This window comes from Pseudonaja textilis, chromosome 9 (assembly GCF_049901715.1).
Source record: "Pseudonaja textilis isolate UNSWEBS1 chromosome 9, rPseTex1.2, whole genome shotgun sequence".
Classification (NCBI taxonomy): Eukaryota; Metazoa; Chordata; class Lepidosauria; order Squamata; family Elapidae; genus Pseudonaja; species Pseudonaja textilis.
This window is the reverse complement of record NC_141998.1, coordinates 19,662,062-19,679,790: the sequence shown is the minus strand read 5'-3', so window position 1 is coordinate 19,679,790 and position 17,729 is coordinate 19,662,062. Positions and strand designations below refer to the sequence as shown.

The following is a 17,729-nucleotide window of genomic DNA, read 5'->3' as shown; positions in this document are numbered from 1 at the left end:
GGACTGGAACTCTACAAGACAAAAACGTGAAAAGGAACATTATATCTGACATAGAAACCCAGTCTGTGAGCCAAAACGGATGATTCCTAAGGCACTTTGCTACTTTCAAGGGGAAACTTAACAGTTCCAGGACTTGGCTCAAATATGTCTTGCAGGTGGAACGTGTTAGGCCGAGTGATCCAAACCATACGATAGCCTTCAGATCGAACGTAGCTTAATAAATCAGTCCAATTTACTTGCTCCTAATAATTAAGTGGATTGCTAGAAGGGGAAGTGGGTCAAGTTACATTGTTATTTTATAGGGTAATTTTTATTAGATTATAGGCACACATTCTTCAGATAATTGGCAGGAAACTGAGAACCATTTGTTCAAGACTGTTGCTTGATGCTAAGGCAGATATTCTAATATACAATAGCCCAGCGCTGGGACTTTCCGGAAGGAAGGAAAGAAGAGGGTTAGAAACAATTGAAGGCTGGGGATTTAGGCAGGGTGATAGAAAGGGGAGCATAGCTGTTTCTGGACTGGGGTCTGCTCATGGTCCTTGGGTAGCCTGCCAGAGGTACACTCCAGAAGTTGTAAAAGAGGCCAGATCTATGGCCAAATTAGACTTGATTTCATTGAATTCAACTTAAAAATAGTTTTAGAATTGTAATGTCTGTGGTATCTACTCCTTTCACATGTTTTAATTTCTGGAGTTGATTGGGAGTTCATTGCAACATGGGTTGGCTGATGCACTTGAGCCCAAGTTCTCAAATGGCGCCTAGTTACCTGTTTTGGTTTTGAACCAGCTGGTGGCGTAGCCTCTCCTGTAATTCCAGCTGCATCCCCCAAAATATAGCAAAGGGAAACTAAATACCTGCTTCCCAAGATGGCTATCAAAAGCCACCCATCTGCCATATTGGATGTAGTCCTTCTATTGCAAGGGTCTTCAAACTTGACGAGTTTAAGACTTGTGGACTTCAACTCCCAGAATCCCTGAGCTAACATGACTGGAAGAGGAATTCTGGGAGTTGAAGTCCACAAGTCTTAAAGCTGTCAAGTTTGAAGACCCCTGTTCTATGGTATGATCCCTTTGTAAGATTACAGTTGATGTTCTACAAATGGTAATTGCATTTAGCTGGCTGCCACAAAGAAGAAGAGCTCAACCTATTTCCCAAAGCATCTGAAGACAAGACAAGAAACAATGGATGGAACCTAATCAAAGAGAGAAGCGAGCTGGAATGAAGGAAAAACTTCTTTAACAGTGAGAACAATTGACCAGTAGGACAACTTGCGTTCAGAAGTTGTGGGTGCATCATCACTGGAGGCTTTTAAGAAGAGACTGGACAACAATTTGTCTGGAATGGTATAGGGTCACCTGCTTGAGCATGGGGGTTGGACTAGAAGACCTTGAAGAGATCCCTCCCAATTCTGTTTATTCTGAAATTCTAATAGGACAAATATTTTGTTGTAGCATTACTTTGTTTTCCTATTAAGAGCTCAGTAACTAGAATATTCAGTGGAGGCTATATAGAGTGGCAGAATGATGGAATAGGAGAATTACTCTTGTCTTTTTCATCTCTTGCTTTTTTTTAATCACCACTTTTTCTCTGTCATGTTTCTTCTCAGAAAGGCTGGGTTAAAACCTGTTAGTGTTTGGGGACAAACCCCCAAGCAGAGTGCACAGCAGCAGTCAAGCCAGGCAGCCAAATGAGAGAGAGGCTGGGCCCAAGAGTATACACACACTGGAGACAAAAACACTGTTTGTAGTTTTAAAATAGTTATTTAATTCACACAGAGATTAAGAAGTGTCATTCAGTCCATATGTCATTATCCAGTATATCCATCCAGTTACATAGTCTATTAACAGTCAGTACAATGTTCTTATCTGCTTGTAAATCTTCTCCTCCCGATACCTTTCTCTCAAAGACAACGCTGAGTATGCACAGCTCACCAAGTAAACAGTTCTTTTGTACAGTAGAAATGGTATCTGGCACAGTAGCCAACAAGCAGACGTCTCATACAGAAGTAAAACAGCAGGCAGCAGAGATCAGAGAGACCAGGGACCAGGAATCAGCAACCAGGAAGTGTTAGTCTCTCTCACTGCCTTATTACTGCTGCTTGCAACCGCACCCTTAATTATCAAATTACATTTCAGTTAGGTGCTTAAAGCTACAAACACTTAAACCTAGGTTTATACATTTATTCACCCAAACCTAGTTGGAGTATTCATATACCCAACAAAACCCATGACATAAGCACACCAGATTTTTAGACCTTTGGACAACATAATTTACTATAGAAACATTCAGGAGCCATTGTGAAAGAATTCCAGAGACTACTGTACTCAAAATTAGTCTTCACAGTGAATTCCCAATTCATATTCATTTTCCCTTGCATGGATCATCTGTCTGGTTCTTGGCCATGGACAGATCTGATAACTGGTTGTTTAAGCGAGAAGGATTGTAGTTGTTGCTCCTAGTTTCTACCCACTTTTTTTGCACTGTTGACATAGTGAAGGTAAGAGTGCAAGAGCGTAGGTTTTAAATTGCACATACATGTTTCCAAAGGTCACTTTGCCCGGGCTTCAGCTTTGTGTCCTGTTCTCCTGATCTCACCTGTGCACAGGTGAAGAAGCTAGCTCAGTTGGGGAAACATCTCTCAGATGTATTGGCCATTCATGCTTTTTTCACTTGTCTTCTACTTAAGATGTTTAGACCAGCTTCTCATGGTTGGGCCACCCTTGTGTTGTCTAGGCATGTAGCAGTCCCAAGAAAATCCCACGCCCATTTGCATTCTGATCTAGGTCACTCTGAGGATACAGATAAAACCCCAAAGGGCCTCAACACTTCTCAGAGAGCTAACCAACCGGATGACTGCAAAGAATACAAATCCTCCCCATTCCCCACCAGTTAAGTTAGAACTGAAGAAGTTTCTTGGATGAGAAGCAAAGTGTTTTCCAAGGAAGAAAACCAATAAAGTCCAGCTGCCTTTTGGGAAAGCCCCTTTGGCACCACCATGACCTGGATGATTGAGGACCTCCATAGACATTCAGGCATTTTCATCAGTCATTAGATGTTGGGTTGGGCACCCCACCAACTCTCAAGTTCCACCCCTCCCCAGCTACTCCATTCAAGCTTTGCATCTGTTCATTCCCAGCACCTCCGTAATCCGTTCTTTGGCCTTGCTACAATGGAGGTCATTTCCCACCGAGGCGAAGTCACCAAGGACAATTGAGCTCCCAGTTACCACGGCAACTCCTCCATCGCCATGGCTGCTGCTCCACCCTGTCCATTTGCACCCCCTTCCCCAACTCCTTTGCCGAGTCTCAAGATTGCTCGGACTGGGAGGGAGGGGGGGCAGGGAGCGGGGAGACTGGCGAGGCTAGTTAAAGCCAAGTTGGGTGGCCGGTTTAATTAGCTCTCAACCCAGGAACCCTCTGCTGAGGAAAGCAGGGTCGGCAGCCTGCTGATCCTTGCTGAATGAGAATATGAGTGGGAAGATTTCGCACCAAAACCAGAGGGAAAAAGCGGGATGGCGTTTCCCCCCATGCTGAACGGTTCAACCTTCTGCACATTTGCTTTTTAAAATCTCAACTCTTTTCAAGAAACGTGACGTCCATCTAAGGATTGCAATCCGTAAAGCAAAAGGAAAAAAAAACGCAGGGAATCCTCACCTGAAGTATTAGTACCGTTTTATAAAGCCTTCTTAGTAAGACCACACTTGGAATGCTGCAACCAATGTTGGTCACCATACTACAGAAAAGATGTTGAGGCTTTGGAAAAAGTTCAGAGAAGAGCAACTAAGATGAACAAAGGCCTGGAGACTAAAACATGTGAAGAACGGCTGCAGGATTTGGGTCTGGCTAGTCTAGAGGAAAGAAGAATTAGAGCTGACGTGATAGCAGTATTCTAGCATTTGAGGGACTGCCACAAAGAAGAGGGGGTCAAATTATTCTCCAAAGCACCAGAAGGCAACGGCAAGAAACAATGAATGGAAATTGATCCAAGAAAAAAGCAACCTGGAATTAAGGAGAAACTTCCAAACAGTGAGGACAATTAACCAGTTAGAACAGTTTGCCTTCAGAAGTTGTGGATGCTTCATCATTAGAAGTTTTTAAGAAGAGACTGGACAGTCACTTATCTGAGATGGTGTGGAGTCTTCTGCTTGAGCATGAGGCTGGGATACAAGACCTCTAAGGTCCCTTCAACCTCTGCTCAACTCTGTTCCTCGACTTACGACCACAATTGAGCCGCACATTTCAGTTGCTGAGTCGTTTGTTTTGTGAGCTTTGAACCGTAGCTTTCAGCCAGAATTGCATGGATCAGGAGCTTTCTTCTGAGCACCAGAAGATTAAAGAAAGGGGAATGGAGGCGAAGCACCTGAACTTTGGACACCTTGTGTCCAAATTCCTATACTGTTGGCATCTCCAGCTGCATCTCCCAGGGACCATAAGCCAAGGACGTCAATGCTGAAGTTCCTCCGGGTCAGGCTGGCTCCTGTGTAATGCTAGCTGTAACCTGTCCATTGTCATGGCCAAAACTTTTCTGCCTTCATTCCAGAAGTTCTCATGTTCTGGGCAGGGAGGTCTTCTCTGCACTGTGTACAAGAACATCTGCCTTGGCTCCCTTCTTCAGGGTTACGTGGTATTACAGACAGCCTGCGTCACGTTGGCAGATGCGCAAGCCATCAGTGGCCAGAGATGTTTCTGCTTGCCACAGATGGGGTGGGTTGTGAAACTATAGTAAAAAGGAAGAGCTTTATTTAAGACAGATGAGTAGCCCCACATGTAAACAATTGATGAGGTTTATCTGCTGGCCTCCCCTTAAACCATTTCTGTGAGGAGTTGGCAGCAGGCAGTTCCAAGACCAAAGATATCTCGTTTCCAGAACAGGCCTGTTGGCTCTCCCCTTGTTCAGCCCAGATGCAAGAGAGCTGGATTATGAGTGGGCTGTCTGCATTTCATGGTGGGGGGGAAAAGGGAGGGAAATCCTTCAAGCCAGCTGACCTATTTGTGTGATGCTCCTTTTCATAACAGATAAATCAATTAAATGTAAAATAAACACTGCTAGAATAGTATGTGTGCATCGCTCGTTAAAAGTTCATTGCAGGCTTTGGTTCGTTTGTTGTTTTAAAGGTATTGTTTAAATTTTGAAGGAGGCTAAAACATGATGAACTGGGTAGGTCTGGTCTAACAAAGAGAAGGACCACAAGTGACAAGATAACAGCCTTCCAGTATTTGAAGAGCTGTCACAAGGAGGTGGAGGTCAGCCTATTCTCCAAAGCAGTGGTTGCCAACCAGTGGGCCGGGGATCACTGGTGGTCCACAGAGAAATGTCGCCCCCAAAACAATTAATCCAGGCTGCGCAGGAACATAAAGCTGTGCCACCCACATGGCCCATGGGAACACAAGGCTTGCGTCACTTGCATTGCGATTAACACGAGGTAGTGAGGGGAGGGTGAGAGGGGAGGATTTGCTCCATTCGCCCCACGCACCTGGCCTGGCTACCAGGCTGCTTTTCGCTTCTTTCTTCTGCTGCTTTTGTCTGCACATAAGGAAAGCAGCAGAAGTCTCCCTTTCTCTCCCCCAAACTCTGCCAGAAATGAGTCTTTGGGACCCTGCAAGGCATCCTGCTCCAAGAGGCTGCGCCAGCATGACAAATCTCATAAAGACTCATTTCGGGCAGAGTTTGGGGGAGAGAAAGACTTCTGCTTCTGCTGCTTTCCTTGCATGAAGCCAAAAGTCTCTCTCTCTCCCCCTGAGAATGGAGCTGGAGATGGTATCCTACGATCCCAAATAAAGAATGATCGATCGGTAGGAAAACGGGATGGGGAATTTTCCTGCAGACTTTTTGGGGGGATTTTCCCAGGGTCTCTGGTCCGCGGGATTTAAAATTAATTAGTTTGGTGGTCCCTGAGGTCCAAAAGGTTGGTGACCCCTGCTCCAAAGTTCCTTCACTGGAGGTTTTCAAGAAAAGACTGATCAGCCATTTGTCCAGAAGGCCTACCAAGACCTCTAAGGTCCCTTTTCAACTCTGTTACTCTGAATTCTAATTGAAATCCCTGGGTTTTTAAAACCCAAGTTTGTTTTTTCTTCAAAAGCAGTGGCCTCCTGGTGCAAAGTCCTGAAAACATTGGATATCTCATTGCAGCAAGTGGATTTATCAGTTCCTCTCGGTTGATTTGTAGCAACGGAATCTGCAAATGTACAGTCTCTTTGAAGTGAATTAGTCTGCAAAGTTAATGGGCCTCTGATGTGGAAGAATGAACTTGCAAGTGATCTGTGAAATCTTCTTTTATTTTTACTTTTTTTTTAAAAAAAAGACAAAGCCACTGTTCATCTCTCTGGCTAACTAGAGTTAAGACTGGTTGTCCCAAAGGTGCTTTTTTCAGGAGGCAACTGGACATTCTTGTTTTTTTTCTTTTTGAAGACGTTTTGCTTCTCATCCAAGAAGCTTCTTCAGCTCTGACTGGATAGAGGGGAACGGAAGGATTTATATTCCTTGTAGACAGCTGGTCATTTGCATCCTTTTAGAGGGTCTTTGAGGCCACTTGGAGGTTGATCTGTGTCCTCGGGGTCACCTGAGTTAGTGCTCCTGGTTCCTTTAGTCTGCAATTTTTTTCTGGAAATACATTCCTACTCCCACACCATTCCAAAGGTGTTCATCCCAAATTGTATAGTTAAAAGTCTGTAGAGATTCTCCATCATCCAGGTCATGGTTGTCCCAATAGTGCTTTTTCTGGAAGCAACTGGACTTTCTTGTTGTTTTCTTTGAAGATGTTTCACTTCTCATCCAAGAAGCTTCTACACCTCTGACAGGTTAGTGGGGAATGGAAGAATTTATATTCTTTGCAGACAGCTGGTCATTTGCATCCTTTTTAGAGGTTTGTTGAAGCACTTGAAGTCTTTCCATTTTGCAGAACTTGTGATCTGGACCAGATTAATGAGTGGTCCTTTAATTTATTGGAAACATTCCTTGACCCATGATAAAAGTCTTCAAGACATAGACATGTATGCAAATTTTTTTAAAAATAAAACTCCTAAACTAATCAAAGTACGTTGTGTTAAAATACAAACCAAGTTAACAGTATCCGTCATGTAGGAGATTAAGGAATGTTGTACTGATAGACATAATCCAAGGGGTCTAAAAGCTTTTTCCATAGCTATCAAACATTGTAAACTTTTAAAAATCTTTGTAAGATGACAGAGTTATGACTAAATAGGTGCTGTTTTGTTTCCTTGCTCTTGTATGCACTTGGAGTTTGCTAAATATGTGCGAGAAAGTCTAATGAGCAGAAATTTTCCATCGGTCTTGGGCTCTTTTAAGTTTTAAGTTTGCTTATGATACATTTGATTCCTTTCTATGAAGTTTGTGTTCTGTGGAACAGTAGCCAACAAAGCTGGGTTGCATAACCTCGGAGAGCTGAGGATGGGTGAGAAAGTCACTGCGGCTCACACGGTGAAGTAGAAATGATGAAATTATTGCCAAAAACGTGGATTTGGAATGGAAAAGTTGGGGTCTCTTCTTCTACCCATTTTGAATTATGTCATCATAGACCCAAACCCACAGTTCCCATACATCTCTTGTGACAAGGTGACAGAACACCATGATGGACATTTTCCCTCTATGGGTGACCCTCAATGGAACCCCAACATTTCTGTTGCCAAGAGAAACCTTGGTTTAGTGAATTTTGTTCCATTTTATGACCTTTCTTGTCTCAGTTAAGTGAATCACTGCCATTATTACATTAGTTACTTGGTTTTTCCCAAAGGCCGTCACTCTGTTAAACAACTAATTCCCACAACACTGTCAACTTCGTTACTAACTTAGTTACTAACACTAACTTTGTTACTGTATTCCTATTATTCCTCTCATCCTTCCTATTACCTACCTCTTCCCACTTATAATTATGTAGCTTGCTTGTATCTTTACAATTTATATTGTTTTATTTGTTTCCTAGTATGTTTTGATTGCATATTAGTAACCTATGACTATCACTAACTGTTGTATCTTATGATTCTTGATGAATATATTTTTCTTTTAATGTTCAGCAAGAGCTTAGGCACCAAAGACAAATTCCTTGTGTGTACAGTCACACTTCGCCAATAAAAAAATTCTATTCCATTAAATGAATCTGGCTTCCCTATTGGTTTTGCTTGCCAGAAGGTGTTATGTCTCACCTTTACAAAGAAGATGATAAGTCCAAAACTCCGACCAAATACAAGCAGGCAAGAAGATTCAGTATTTACAGAGTTAATTCCTTTGAGCCGGCAATGTTCTTGGCAGTATCACACACGCTGCTTGCCAAGTCCGACAAGATAACAGAAACATTAATCACGAAAGTTTTCAAGAAACAGGATACACCGAAGCTCCACAGAAAAATTCACACTTTGTCCCGTACAGAGTTCCCAGAGCAAACACACCCACTTTTATTCCCTGTGGGGTGTGTCACTAAGTCAGCTCAGTCTCTGATTCGTCCACGTCTCCTGCGTTGCAGCTCACACTTTTTCCTGCGACGCTACCTAGCATCAAGCCAGCATTCGTCTGCTTGATTCTCTGTCAGAGGCTGCTCCGATATGCCCTCTTCCTCCTCCTGATTAGCCTTAGGCTGTCCCTCTCGGTTATCTGGCGAAACCTGAGGCCTAATCATGGAGAAAGGCATTGCCGAAGAGGAAGGTCCTGGGGAGGAAGGCATTCCCAATTCTACCTCCTCCTCATCTTCCCAGTCCTCTTCCTCCAAGAATGCAGACTCAGGACTCAGAGCCACAACAGAAGGTTACAAAAGATGTTCACAGGAACACCCCACACCCCAGAACGCTACACATGTCATAAATATGAGTCAGTTGGCGAACCTCTGAATTTTGATCACATGACCATGGGGGAATGCTGCAACAGTCATAAGTGTCGAAAATGGCCGTAAGTCACTTTTTTCGAGTGCTGTTGCAACTTCAGTCACTAAATGAACTGTTGAAAGTCAAGGATACGCTTCCAAAATTGGGCAGCGTTATTAGAAGGAGCTGTGCAGAAGAGGAAGGGTGTCAGGATTCCGGTGATTGCCCTAATTAAATTGTGAACGTGGAGCCAAGCTTCAAAAGAAACCGAAAGATTTATTAGGAGCAACATGTCCGGCATTAACCTGTATGAAGCCAACTCTGGCAACTTTCCTCCTCCCCCTTTGTTTATGGCAACTCTAAAACAGGCATAGGAATGCTTTACGAGTTGACAAAGGGTTGCTGATTGACCACGGAGTTCAATTCTTCTTAATGGAGGACAAGTTAGGTGCTAGGAGTTTATTGTCATTCTGATATGGTGGGTTTGCTCCATCAGAGCCTTACGAATCAAATCAAAGGTGATCTAAGATAGGGAACCACCTCCTCTTATTGAATACCTCACACCAACTTATTGCCAATTCTGTGGCCAGGGAACCTTATGGAGGGCTGGGTTCAGTTCCACGATTCCATACCTGTCCCATTATCCTGCTTTGCAAGAATTACTCTAGATGTCTGTGGAGATTCTCAGATCATGGTTGTCCCAAAGATGCTTTTTTTCCAAGAGGCAAACTGGACTTTCCGGTTTTTTTCTTTTGAAGACGTTTCGCTTCTCATCCAAGAAACTTCCTCGGCTCTTGAAGAATTGAGCTGAAAAATACTGAGCCGAAGAAGCTTCTTGGGTAAGAAGCAAAACGTCTTCAAAAGGAAAACCAGAAAGTCCAGTTTGCCTCTTGAAAAAAAAAAAGCACCTTTGGGACAGTTACTCTAGATATAAAGTCAGTTGCTTTTGGACCCGGATTCCTTTTAAGCAAAGGAAAAAGTGGGTTCAGGGGGTAAGGCTTGCGTCCTTTCTTCCAGATCGAAGCTGGCAAAGCCATCCCTGTGGTTTCTTCCCTCCACTTTTGGGATCACGAAAGGTTGAAGTTCTGCTAAACAAACACTCCAATGCCCTGTCTTGCAGCCAGGGTATGGGACACAATGTTCATGGTTTATACCATTGTAAACTTCTACAGGGCAGAAGACAGGAACAATTCACGTAAAAATATTGGGCAGTTCTCCGTAAGTCTTGGCTGGCTCTCTTGAAAAGTTCAACCTCCTTCATATATACTGATTTATAGGCTGCTTAATTTGGGGAGTGCTTGCATTCGTCTCCCTTGAAAAACACTTAGCAACTCAGTACAGCTTCTTTTTATTACTCTGGGCAGGGGCTGCTATCTCCCAATTTTTCCAGCCAGAGTCAAAAGGCAGGAATTAATATTGGGGGAAATTAGCACGGAGGGATGCCCTATGTGGGCTTTCCTGATTAAATAAAATAAATGTAAAGGAAAGGGAAGTTGATTGATTGATTGATTGATTGATTGATTGATTGATTGACAGGTAAATAGGTAGATAGGTACGGAGAGAGAGAGCCATGGTGGCACAGTGGTTGGAGTGCAGTACTGCAGACTACTTCTGCTGACTGACTGCCGACTGCTTACAATCAGGCTCAAAGCTGACTCTGCCTTCCATCCTTCTGAGGTTGGTAAAATGAGGACCCAGATTGCTGGGGGCAAGAGGCTGACTTTGTAAACTGCTTAGAGAGGGCTGTAAAATCACTGTGAAGCAGTATATAAGTAAGTACTATTGCTAAGTGCGAAGGAAGGAAGGAAAGGAAGGAAGGGAATACAGTATTGCAGACTAACTCATTGCCCACAGCCAGGAGTTTGATCCTGACCAGCTCAAGGTTAACTCAGCCTTCCATCGTTCCAAGATGGGTCAAATGTGGACCCAGATTGTTGGGGGCAAGAGGCTGACTCTGTAAACCGGCTGTAAAAGCACTGTGAAGTGGTATATAAGTCAAAGTGCTATTACTATTGCTATTATACTTAGGATTTATGATTTTGTTTATTTATGGCCCATGCTTTAACTATTCGCATTATAAATACTTTAGTGAGCCATTGTCAGCATGTCATTAAGTTTGGGTAGATTTAGCGTATCAAATTTGATTGATCAATTAACGTCATGCCTCTAGAAGTTTAAAATTCTGCTTTTCTGCCCTTTGTTTTTATTTCATGGCCATCTGGTTTTAAAATTGCTCCGATCCAGCGTGGTCACGTTCTGATTTGATGGACGAGACACGACTCAAGGGAGCGTGGGGGCTTGCTTCTCTTTTTATAGACACAATTGGTGTATTTTTGCTCGCCTAGTTGTTCTGAAAATACTTTCTCAAGCACCTCCAAAGTCAGTCCTCCTATGTCTGGGTCATTTGTATTCTTCTTTTGGGGTTGTTTATTGTCTGCGATGTGTCTGCTATGTAGAGGCAACTGTTCTAACTTAATGCATCAGGAAGAGACATGTTAACAGAATAACAGAATTGGAAGGGACCTTGGAGATCTTCTAGTCCAACTGTGTGCTTGAGCAGGAGACCTTATAACGTTTCAGACAAATGGTTGTCCAACCTCTTCTTAAAAACCACCAGTATTATTGGAGCACCCACAACTTCTGGAGGCAAGTGTTCCATTGATTATTCAGGAATTGGTTCTCTCTGTCAGGATTCTGGCAGTTACTCCAATTAAATCATGAGCCTAGAGCCACACTCCCAAAACCTAAAAAGAATTATTAGAAGTTAACATGCCAGCATTAGCCTGAGATATATAATTCACTGTCACCCTTGATACTGCTTTTCCCACAACCCCTCTTGAGCGTATCATCCAACGAAACACATCCATAGCCGAGAGTCATCCATCATGCTCTCCAATTAGATTTTTGCAGGGCAGAAACTCCAGTCATCTAATCAGTCTCTGAAGAAAATATGAATGGAACGTACTTTCGATTCCACACTGCTGCCTGCTCTTTGAAACCTTTATAGTTGTCACTCTCCTTGATTAGTTTCCATTCATTGGTTCTTGTTCTGCTTTCAGGTGCTTTGAAGCTTCCAGGGTATGGGTGTGTATGTGTGTGTGTTTAGTATGTTCATGTGAGTTCCAAGCAGCAGTAGTACCAAAATAATTGTTCTACAAGTTTGGACTCAAGTACCTGAAAGGAACAATACTTGTTCCTACAATTCCCTTCTCTTATTTGTATTTTTTTCCCTACAGGTGGGTTGAAGTCCAAGTAGATAACTTGACCTGCACCCAGTACTGGGTGCAGTATCTTCGGCTGCTCCAGGAATCCATTTGGCCTGGCGGAGTCTTACCTGGGGTGCCCAAACCACTTAGGACGGAAGAGCAGAAGGCCGAGACTAAGGAACAGGCCCTGAAGATTCTCATGGCAATACTGCCTGGTGGGTGAAGGCCAGACATAAGGGGTTTTCCTCCTTGTAGAGCGTCGTGGGAATGGCCTGGTGGGACAGTCCTAAAAGTCATTCCCTGATCCTTGGGAAAGGTGGCAGATTTAAGAAGAGACCCAATCTGGCTTTTCCCTGAGTCATTGGGGAGGGGGAGAAAAAAAATAATTGGACTTACAAGATAATCAGGGAAAATAAAACATACTAGAACTATGTGTCCATGGAGATTCTCAATCATCCAGGTAGTAGTAGTAGAAATAGGAGGAGGAGGAGTATTCTTGGAGGAGAAGTGAAACATCTTCAAAGAAAAACCAGAAAGTCCAGTTGCCTCTTGAAAAACCACCATAATAGAGCTACCTCACTAGCACTGATGATGTTACCTAGATAGGTCATAAAATGTCTTCAAAAAAGCCACCAAACTCAGAAAGCACCAAGGACCCCTCAGTTCAAACCTGAGCTGTAAATATTATCTTTTATCAGAGAGTATCTTAGTACAATTCAATGCTAGTCTTCTACGGTCTCTTTCCTGGTTTAGGTAATCCCCAAGAGCTAACGCACCTTAACTTATAATACAAATAGAGCTGAACAAAATAATAAGAAAACCATGAACATGCAAAATTTTCCCCCAAATGGGCCTCTTTCTTGGCTATGTCTCATCTCCATCATTTTTTTCTAATCCAGCATGCTAATAATAATAAACCATAATCATGCCCATCAAATGAGGCTGTTGGTTTGAAATCTGTATACTCCCTGACAGTAGGTGTCCTGTCCATTTCTACATCTCTAAACATTTTTTTAAAAAAAAACATTTTATTTATTTGTACGTTGAAAAGACATACCGTACACAGCACACTTTAAAAAAACACATAAAAAGGAAAATCACAAGAAACAGACATAAAACATCGATGTTCCAAAACATTAAAAGGCCTGGTGAAAAATTATGTTTTAAATATCTTCCTAAAACCCTAAATAAGCAAAAGAACGGCTTGTTCCATAACATGGGCTCTGCTCTGGAAGAAAGCAGAATTAATCATTAATGTCAAAACAGAGATATTTCCCTAAATGTGCTCTGTGAAGTCTATGGAGATTCTCAGTCGTCCAGGTCATGGTTGTCCCAAAGGTCCTTTTTCAAGAGGCAACTGGACTTCCTAGTTTCTCTTCGAAGATGTTTTATTTCTCATCCAAGAAGCTTTTTCAGCTCTGACTGGATGTGAGGAATGGAATGATTTATACTCTTGCAGACAGCTGGACATTTGCATCCTTTTTAGAGAATCATTAAGGCCACTTGGAGGTTTATTCGGGGTCACAGTAGTATAAATGGGTGAGGAGCCTTCTTGGAACTGCAGAAAGGAGATAGATTATGTTGTATCCCTCCCCCTCTGTTGAGAGAGAGGCCTGTTCAGTGTTGACATAGATGGCCTCTTTGACCCCTCTTTCAAACCAGCGGTCCACACTGTCCAAAATGTGGACTTCGCTATCTTCAAAAGAGTGGACTTTGTCTCTTGCATGCAGGTAGACTGCTGAATCTTGTCCCGATGGGTTTGTTCTCCTCTTGTTCTCAAAGAAAAACAAGAAAGTCCAGTTGGCTCTTGAAGAAGCACCTTTGGGGTGCCCTGTATTGTATTATACTGCTACCATGTTTTTCTTGTGAATTCATACTAGTCTCTGATTCCCACAGACACACTCCAAGAATTCCTAGGTGTCAATAAATATCAACAAAGCTGGAGCCTTGTCTTAGAATCCATGCAGCATTCAAACATCAACAGGTAACTTTCGTTGTATGATACCAAGATAGGAGAATGAATCAATATTTACACCGGGCAGAGCCATCAAATAAAATACAAGTAGTCCTCAATTTAAGACCTCAATTGGGGCCAGAACTGTCATCAGTAAGTCAAGTGAGAGGTTTCCCACTTTTTTACTTCAGTCATTAAACAAATTTGGCTTCCCTCATTGACTTTGCTTGTTGGAACCCAACTGGGAAGCTTGTGAATGCCATGAACACATAACATAGAATAGCAGAGTTGGAAAGGGCCTTAGAGGTCATGTAGTCCAAGGGTCTTCAAACTTGGCAAGTTTAAGACTTGTGGACTTCAACTCCCAGAATTCCTGAGCTAACATGACTGGAGGAGGAATTCTGGGAGTTGAAGTCCACAAGTCTTAAAGCTGCCAAGTTTGAAGACCCCTGCTCTATCACCTATATCACCTATCTATCATCCAGCTCTCGCTCTCTCTCTCTCTCCCTCCCTCCCTCCCTCCCTCTCCCTCCCCTTCTCTCTCTCCCCGTACTATCTACCTATTTAGCTGTCTATCAATCAATCAATATCTATGTAGGTATGTATCTATCATCTATCACAAGGGTCTTCAAACTTGGCAAGTTTAAGACTTGTGGACTTCAACTCCCAGAATTCCTGAGCTAGCATGACTGGAGGAGGAATTCTGGGAGTTGAAGTCCAAAAGTCTTAAAGCTGCTAAGTTTGAAGACCCCTGATGTAATCCAACCCTCTGCTCGAGCAGGAGAATCTATACCATTTCAGATAAATAGCTGTCCAGACTCTTCTTGAAAGCAACCAGTGATGGGGCACCCATAATCTCTGGAAACAAGCCATTCCACTGTTTGAGTGTTCTCACAAATTGGGAAATTTCTAGTTTTAGTTGCTTCTCTCTTTGATTAGTTTCCATCCATTGGTTCTTATCTTGATTTCTGGAGCTTTGGAAAATGGGTCAAATACATGACCCTGGGGTGCTGCAACCCTTGTAAATCCATGCCAGTTGCCAAGTATCTGATCTTTTTTGATCATGTTACCTTTGAGAAGCTTTGATGGTTATAAGGGCAAGGACCCATCCTGGGTCACTTTTTTCAGTGCCATTCTAATTTCCATCAGTTGCCAAACTGTCAGAAGGTGAGGCCTACCTCTAGCACAGGATCTTGAAAGATAAAATTGAATCCTAGGTTTAGTAGGATAGGCAGGACCTACAGAGGGAGGACTTTGTGTTTAAGCCATTTCATATTTTTTCTCCCATTGCGTAAGTTCTTTTCCTGTAATGATTCTGCTCAGTCTAAATAAAATGATGCTATAAAATATCACTCCCCAGATTGATGCTGGCTGTTAATATGATGTGTTAAAATCCTAACATCTCGTTGTGCATGAGATTAGCGGGTGCTCATATAAACAGTTGGCAGTATCTTGCAGGCTTTGGCCGATCTTGAAAAAGCAAAGCGGGTTGAGATCTATTTATTCCTTGGATTTAGTTCCCAGATAGGAAACCACCTCAGTGTTGTAGAAGAAGACAAGAGGCAACTTCCATATTGTTGCCAAGAAAACTATGTGGGTTTATCTCATGATGTCTTGACTTTACTATTCAACAAGCCGCACCATTAAGCCATTTTTAATGCTAGAGTGTTCATCTCCTTGGCTATTCATACTTGGATACACGCTGTCCCATCGTGTTCTGACCAAGGCTTATTGAGACACTAACAAACACATGTTAGTTCCAAAACCCTCTTTTCTTTATTTCAACGGCTGTGAATTATAGTCATAATGAGTTTGAAACAGTTTGTAAATAGTCCCATGGAAGTCTGCCAAAGTCCTTCAAGATAAGTCTGATAAGCAAACACCTTTATCTTCCTTGAAATGCTGCCAACGAGTCAATTTCCAATTCAACACAGAGCTTCAGGTTTCAAACCGACCAGTACGAACAAAGTTGCTTCCTGCAAAGGTTCCTGTCCCTTTGCTCCTTTATGTCTTATGGGAGGGCCAATCACCTCCAAGCCTTATTCCCAAATTGCCCCCTTTGTCTTAACTGTTCTTGCCTTCTGGCAGCTCTGCGCATGGGCGCACTGGGAACAGGCTCCTCCTGTTCCTCTGCCTCAATGCTGTCAAATTCTGGAGGCTCTGGAGTCAGCACATAACTCCCAGATGGCCCTGGCTCCATCTCTGTATCAGATGCAGAACCCTCGTCCAAGTCCTCCCCATATTCACGGACTAGACTATGTTCCTCCTCACTGTTTGACTCTGCCGGCTGCCAGCGGACTACAACACATTGATTCAAAATCTTTCTTTCTTTTCAGGCATGTCATTTATTCCCTCATGGACATCCTGATGGAGTTTTTGATCCCCGATTCCCCGATGGAGGCGCCCCAAACAACGTCAATAATGACTTCCACCTATGGAGCTGCTGAGAGAGCTAGTAGTTCAGTGTGTTAATTCATATTGTGAGGCACAGAGAAACCTCCTAGACATGATCTCATACGATTCATTGCTGTTGGTCTAATCCAGGATCTGTTGATGAAGGACCAATAGATAGAAAGAATTCTGGTAGAGATCAGTGACTCCTGTCAAAGATGTTCCTGAGTTGTTTCTACACAATAAAATAGTATCGGTTTGAGAACCTGGAAGAATTGCAAAGGAGTTCAGAATGAAAAGAAATAACCTCTTCAATGTTAATAATCTGGAGAATAGGATAAGACTTGAGCTACATTCCTGGATAGATGTAATTTTGCTTTCTGCATGTTTTGTTTTAATTTACAGGAAGTTTTGGTGCTCCCAATGTACTTATATGGGTATTCCAAGATATGTCCTCTCTGTTTTTTTCCTTCCCAACAAAACCATTCCAGTGAGCAGCAAATGAAAATTCATCCCTGTTTTTGCTTTTTATTCTGTACATCATGTATTTGTCCTTGAAACTTGACAGTATTCCTGGAATCTTAGAACTACCAAGTGAAGAAGGTTTGATTGCATTCCAAAATTGATGCAGTTGGCTCAAGTCACTTGTGTCTGAAGAGATGACAGAACCCGACTCAATCATTTTGCTGTTCAGCTGGCTTGGAAAAAGTTTATTGCTGTTTGGTTAACCATCTAGGATGCTATTACTCATGTAGATCATTGGGATAGTTTTCATTCTTTTATGTCAGACCTCTGACAGCGAAAAGGAGGCTGGGGGCGATGCACACAAGTGAGGTTAAGTCAGTGGGTGACATCCCCTGAAAATAAGACCTGGTGCCTTTTTTGGCAGCCAAAAAAATTATAAGACATGATCTTATTTTGGGGGAAACACAGGTATATGCACCCAACTAAGGGTTTAAGGAGGTGTTCATGGATTCTTAAGAGTGGAGAGCTCTGTTTGTCAGCCTAGATTTAAGTATGTTTTCAGGGGAAAGAGTCCCCGAATTGAGTACATGTCAAAATTAAAGTTATTTGTCTACATCTTGGGCGTATTTTCTCTTGACATGTTTGGAAAGATGCAAAAATCACCCAGAATAAATATCTATGGAGATTCTCAATCATCCAGGTCAGGGGTCCCCCATCCTGGGCCACAGCCTATTCACAACCAGGCCATGTGAATGGTGGGCTGGCATGCACAGGCAGCTCAACTTGTGTGAGTGGCGAGACTGTGTGCATGAACGCACATGTGCAGCTCAACTTGCAGAAGTTGTGCTGTGCACACATGCACATGCATGATGGCCTGCTGTTTGCGCAAATTGAGTTATT

At 42.7% G+C, this 17,729-nt stretch overlaps 1 protein-coding gene across 3 annotated transcripts in view; it reads left to right on the top strand.

Annotated features, from left to right (window-relative positions):
- The window catches only part of SNX19 (sorting nexin 19), a 39,993-nt gene extending 22,549 nt beyond the window's left edge, over window positions 1–17,444 (top strand). Inside the window, exons 9-11 of one of the 3 annotated variants that reach the window (XM_026709077.2) lie at window positions 12,050–12,234; window positions 13,916–14,003; window positions 16,310–17,444. In XM_026709077.2, the coding sequence (XP_026564862.2) occupies window positions 12,050–12,234; window positions 13,916–14,003; window positions 16,310–16,445 (409 nt within the window). In that variant the 3' untranslated portion in view covers window positions 16,446–17,444. Of the gene's footprint in view, window positions 1–6,082; window positions 6,289–7,350; window positions 7,501–12,049; window positions 12,235–13,915; window positions 14,004–16,309 lie in introns of those variants that run through there. The other 2 variants (XM_087939110.1, XM_087939109.1) reach the window with 2 other exon arrangements.
- The last annotated feature ends 285 nt before the right edge of the window (window positions 17,445–17,729 follow it).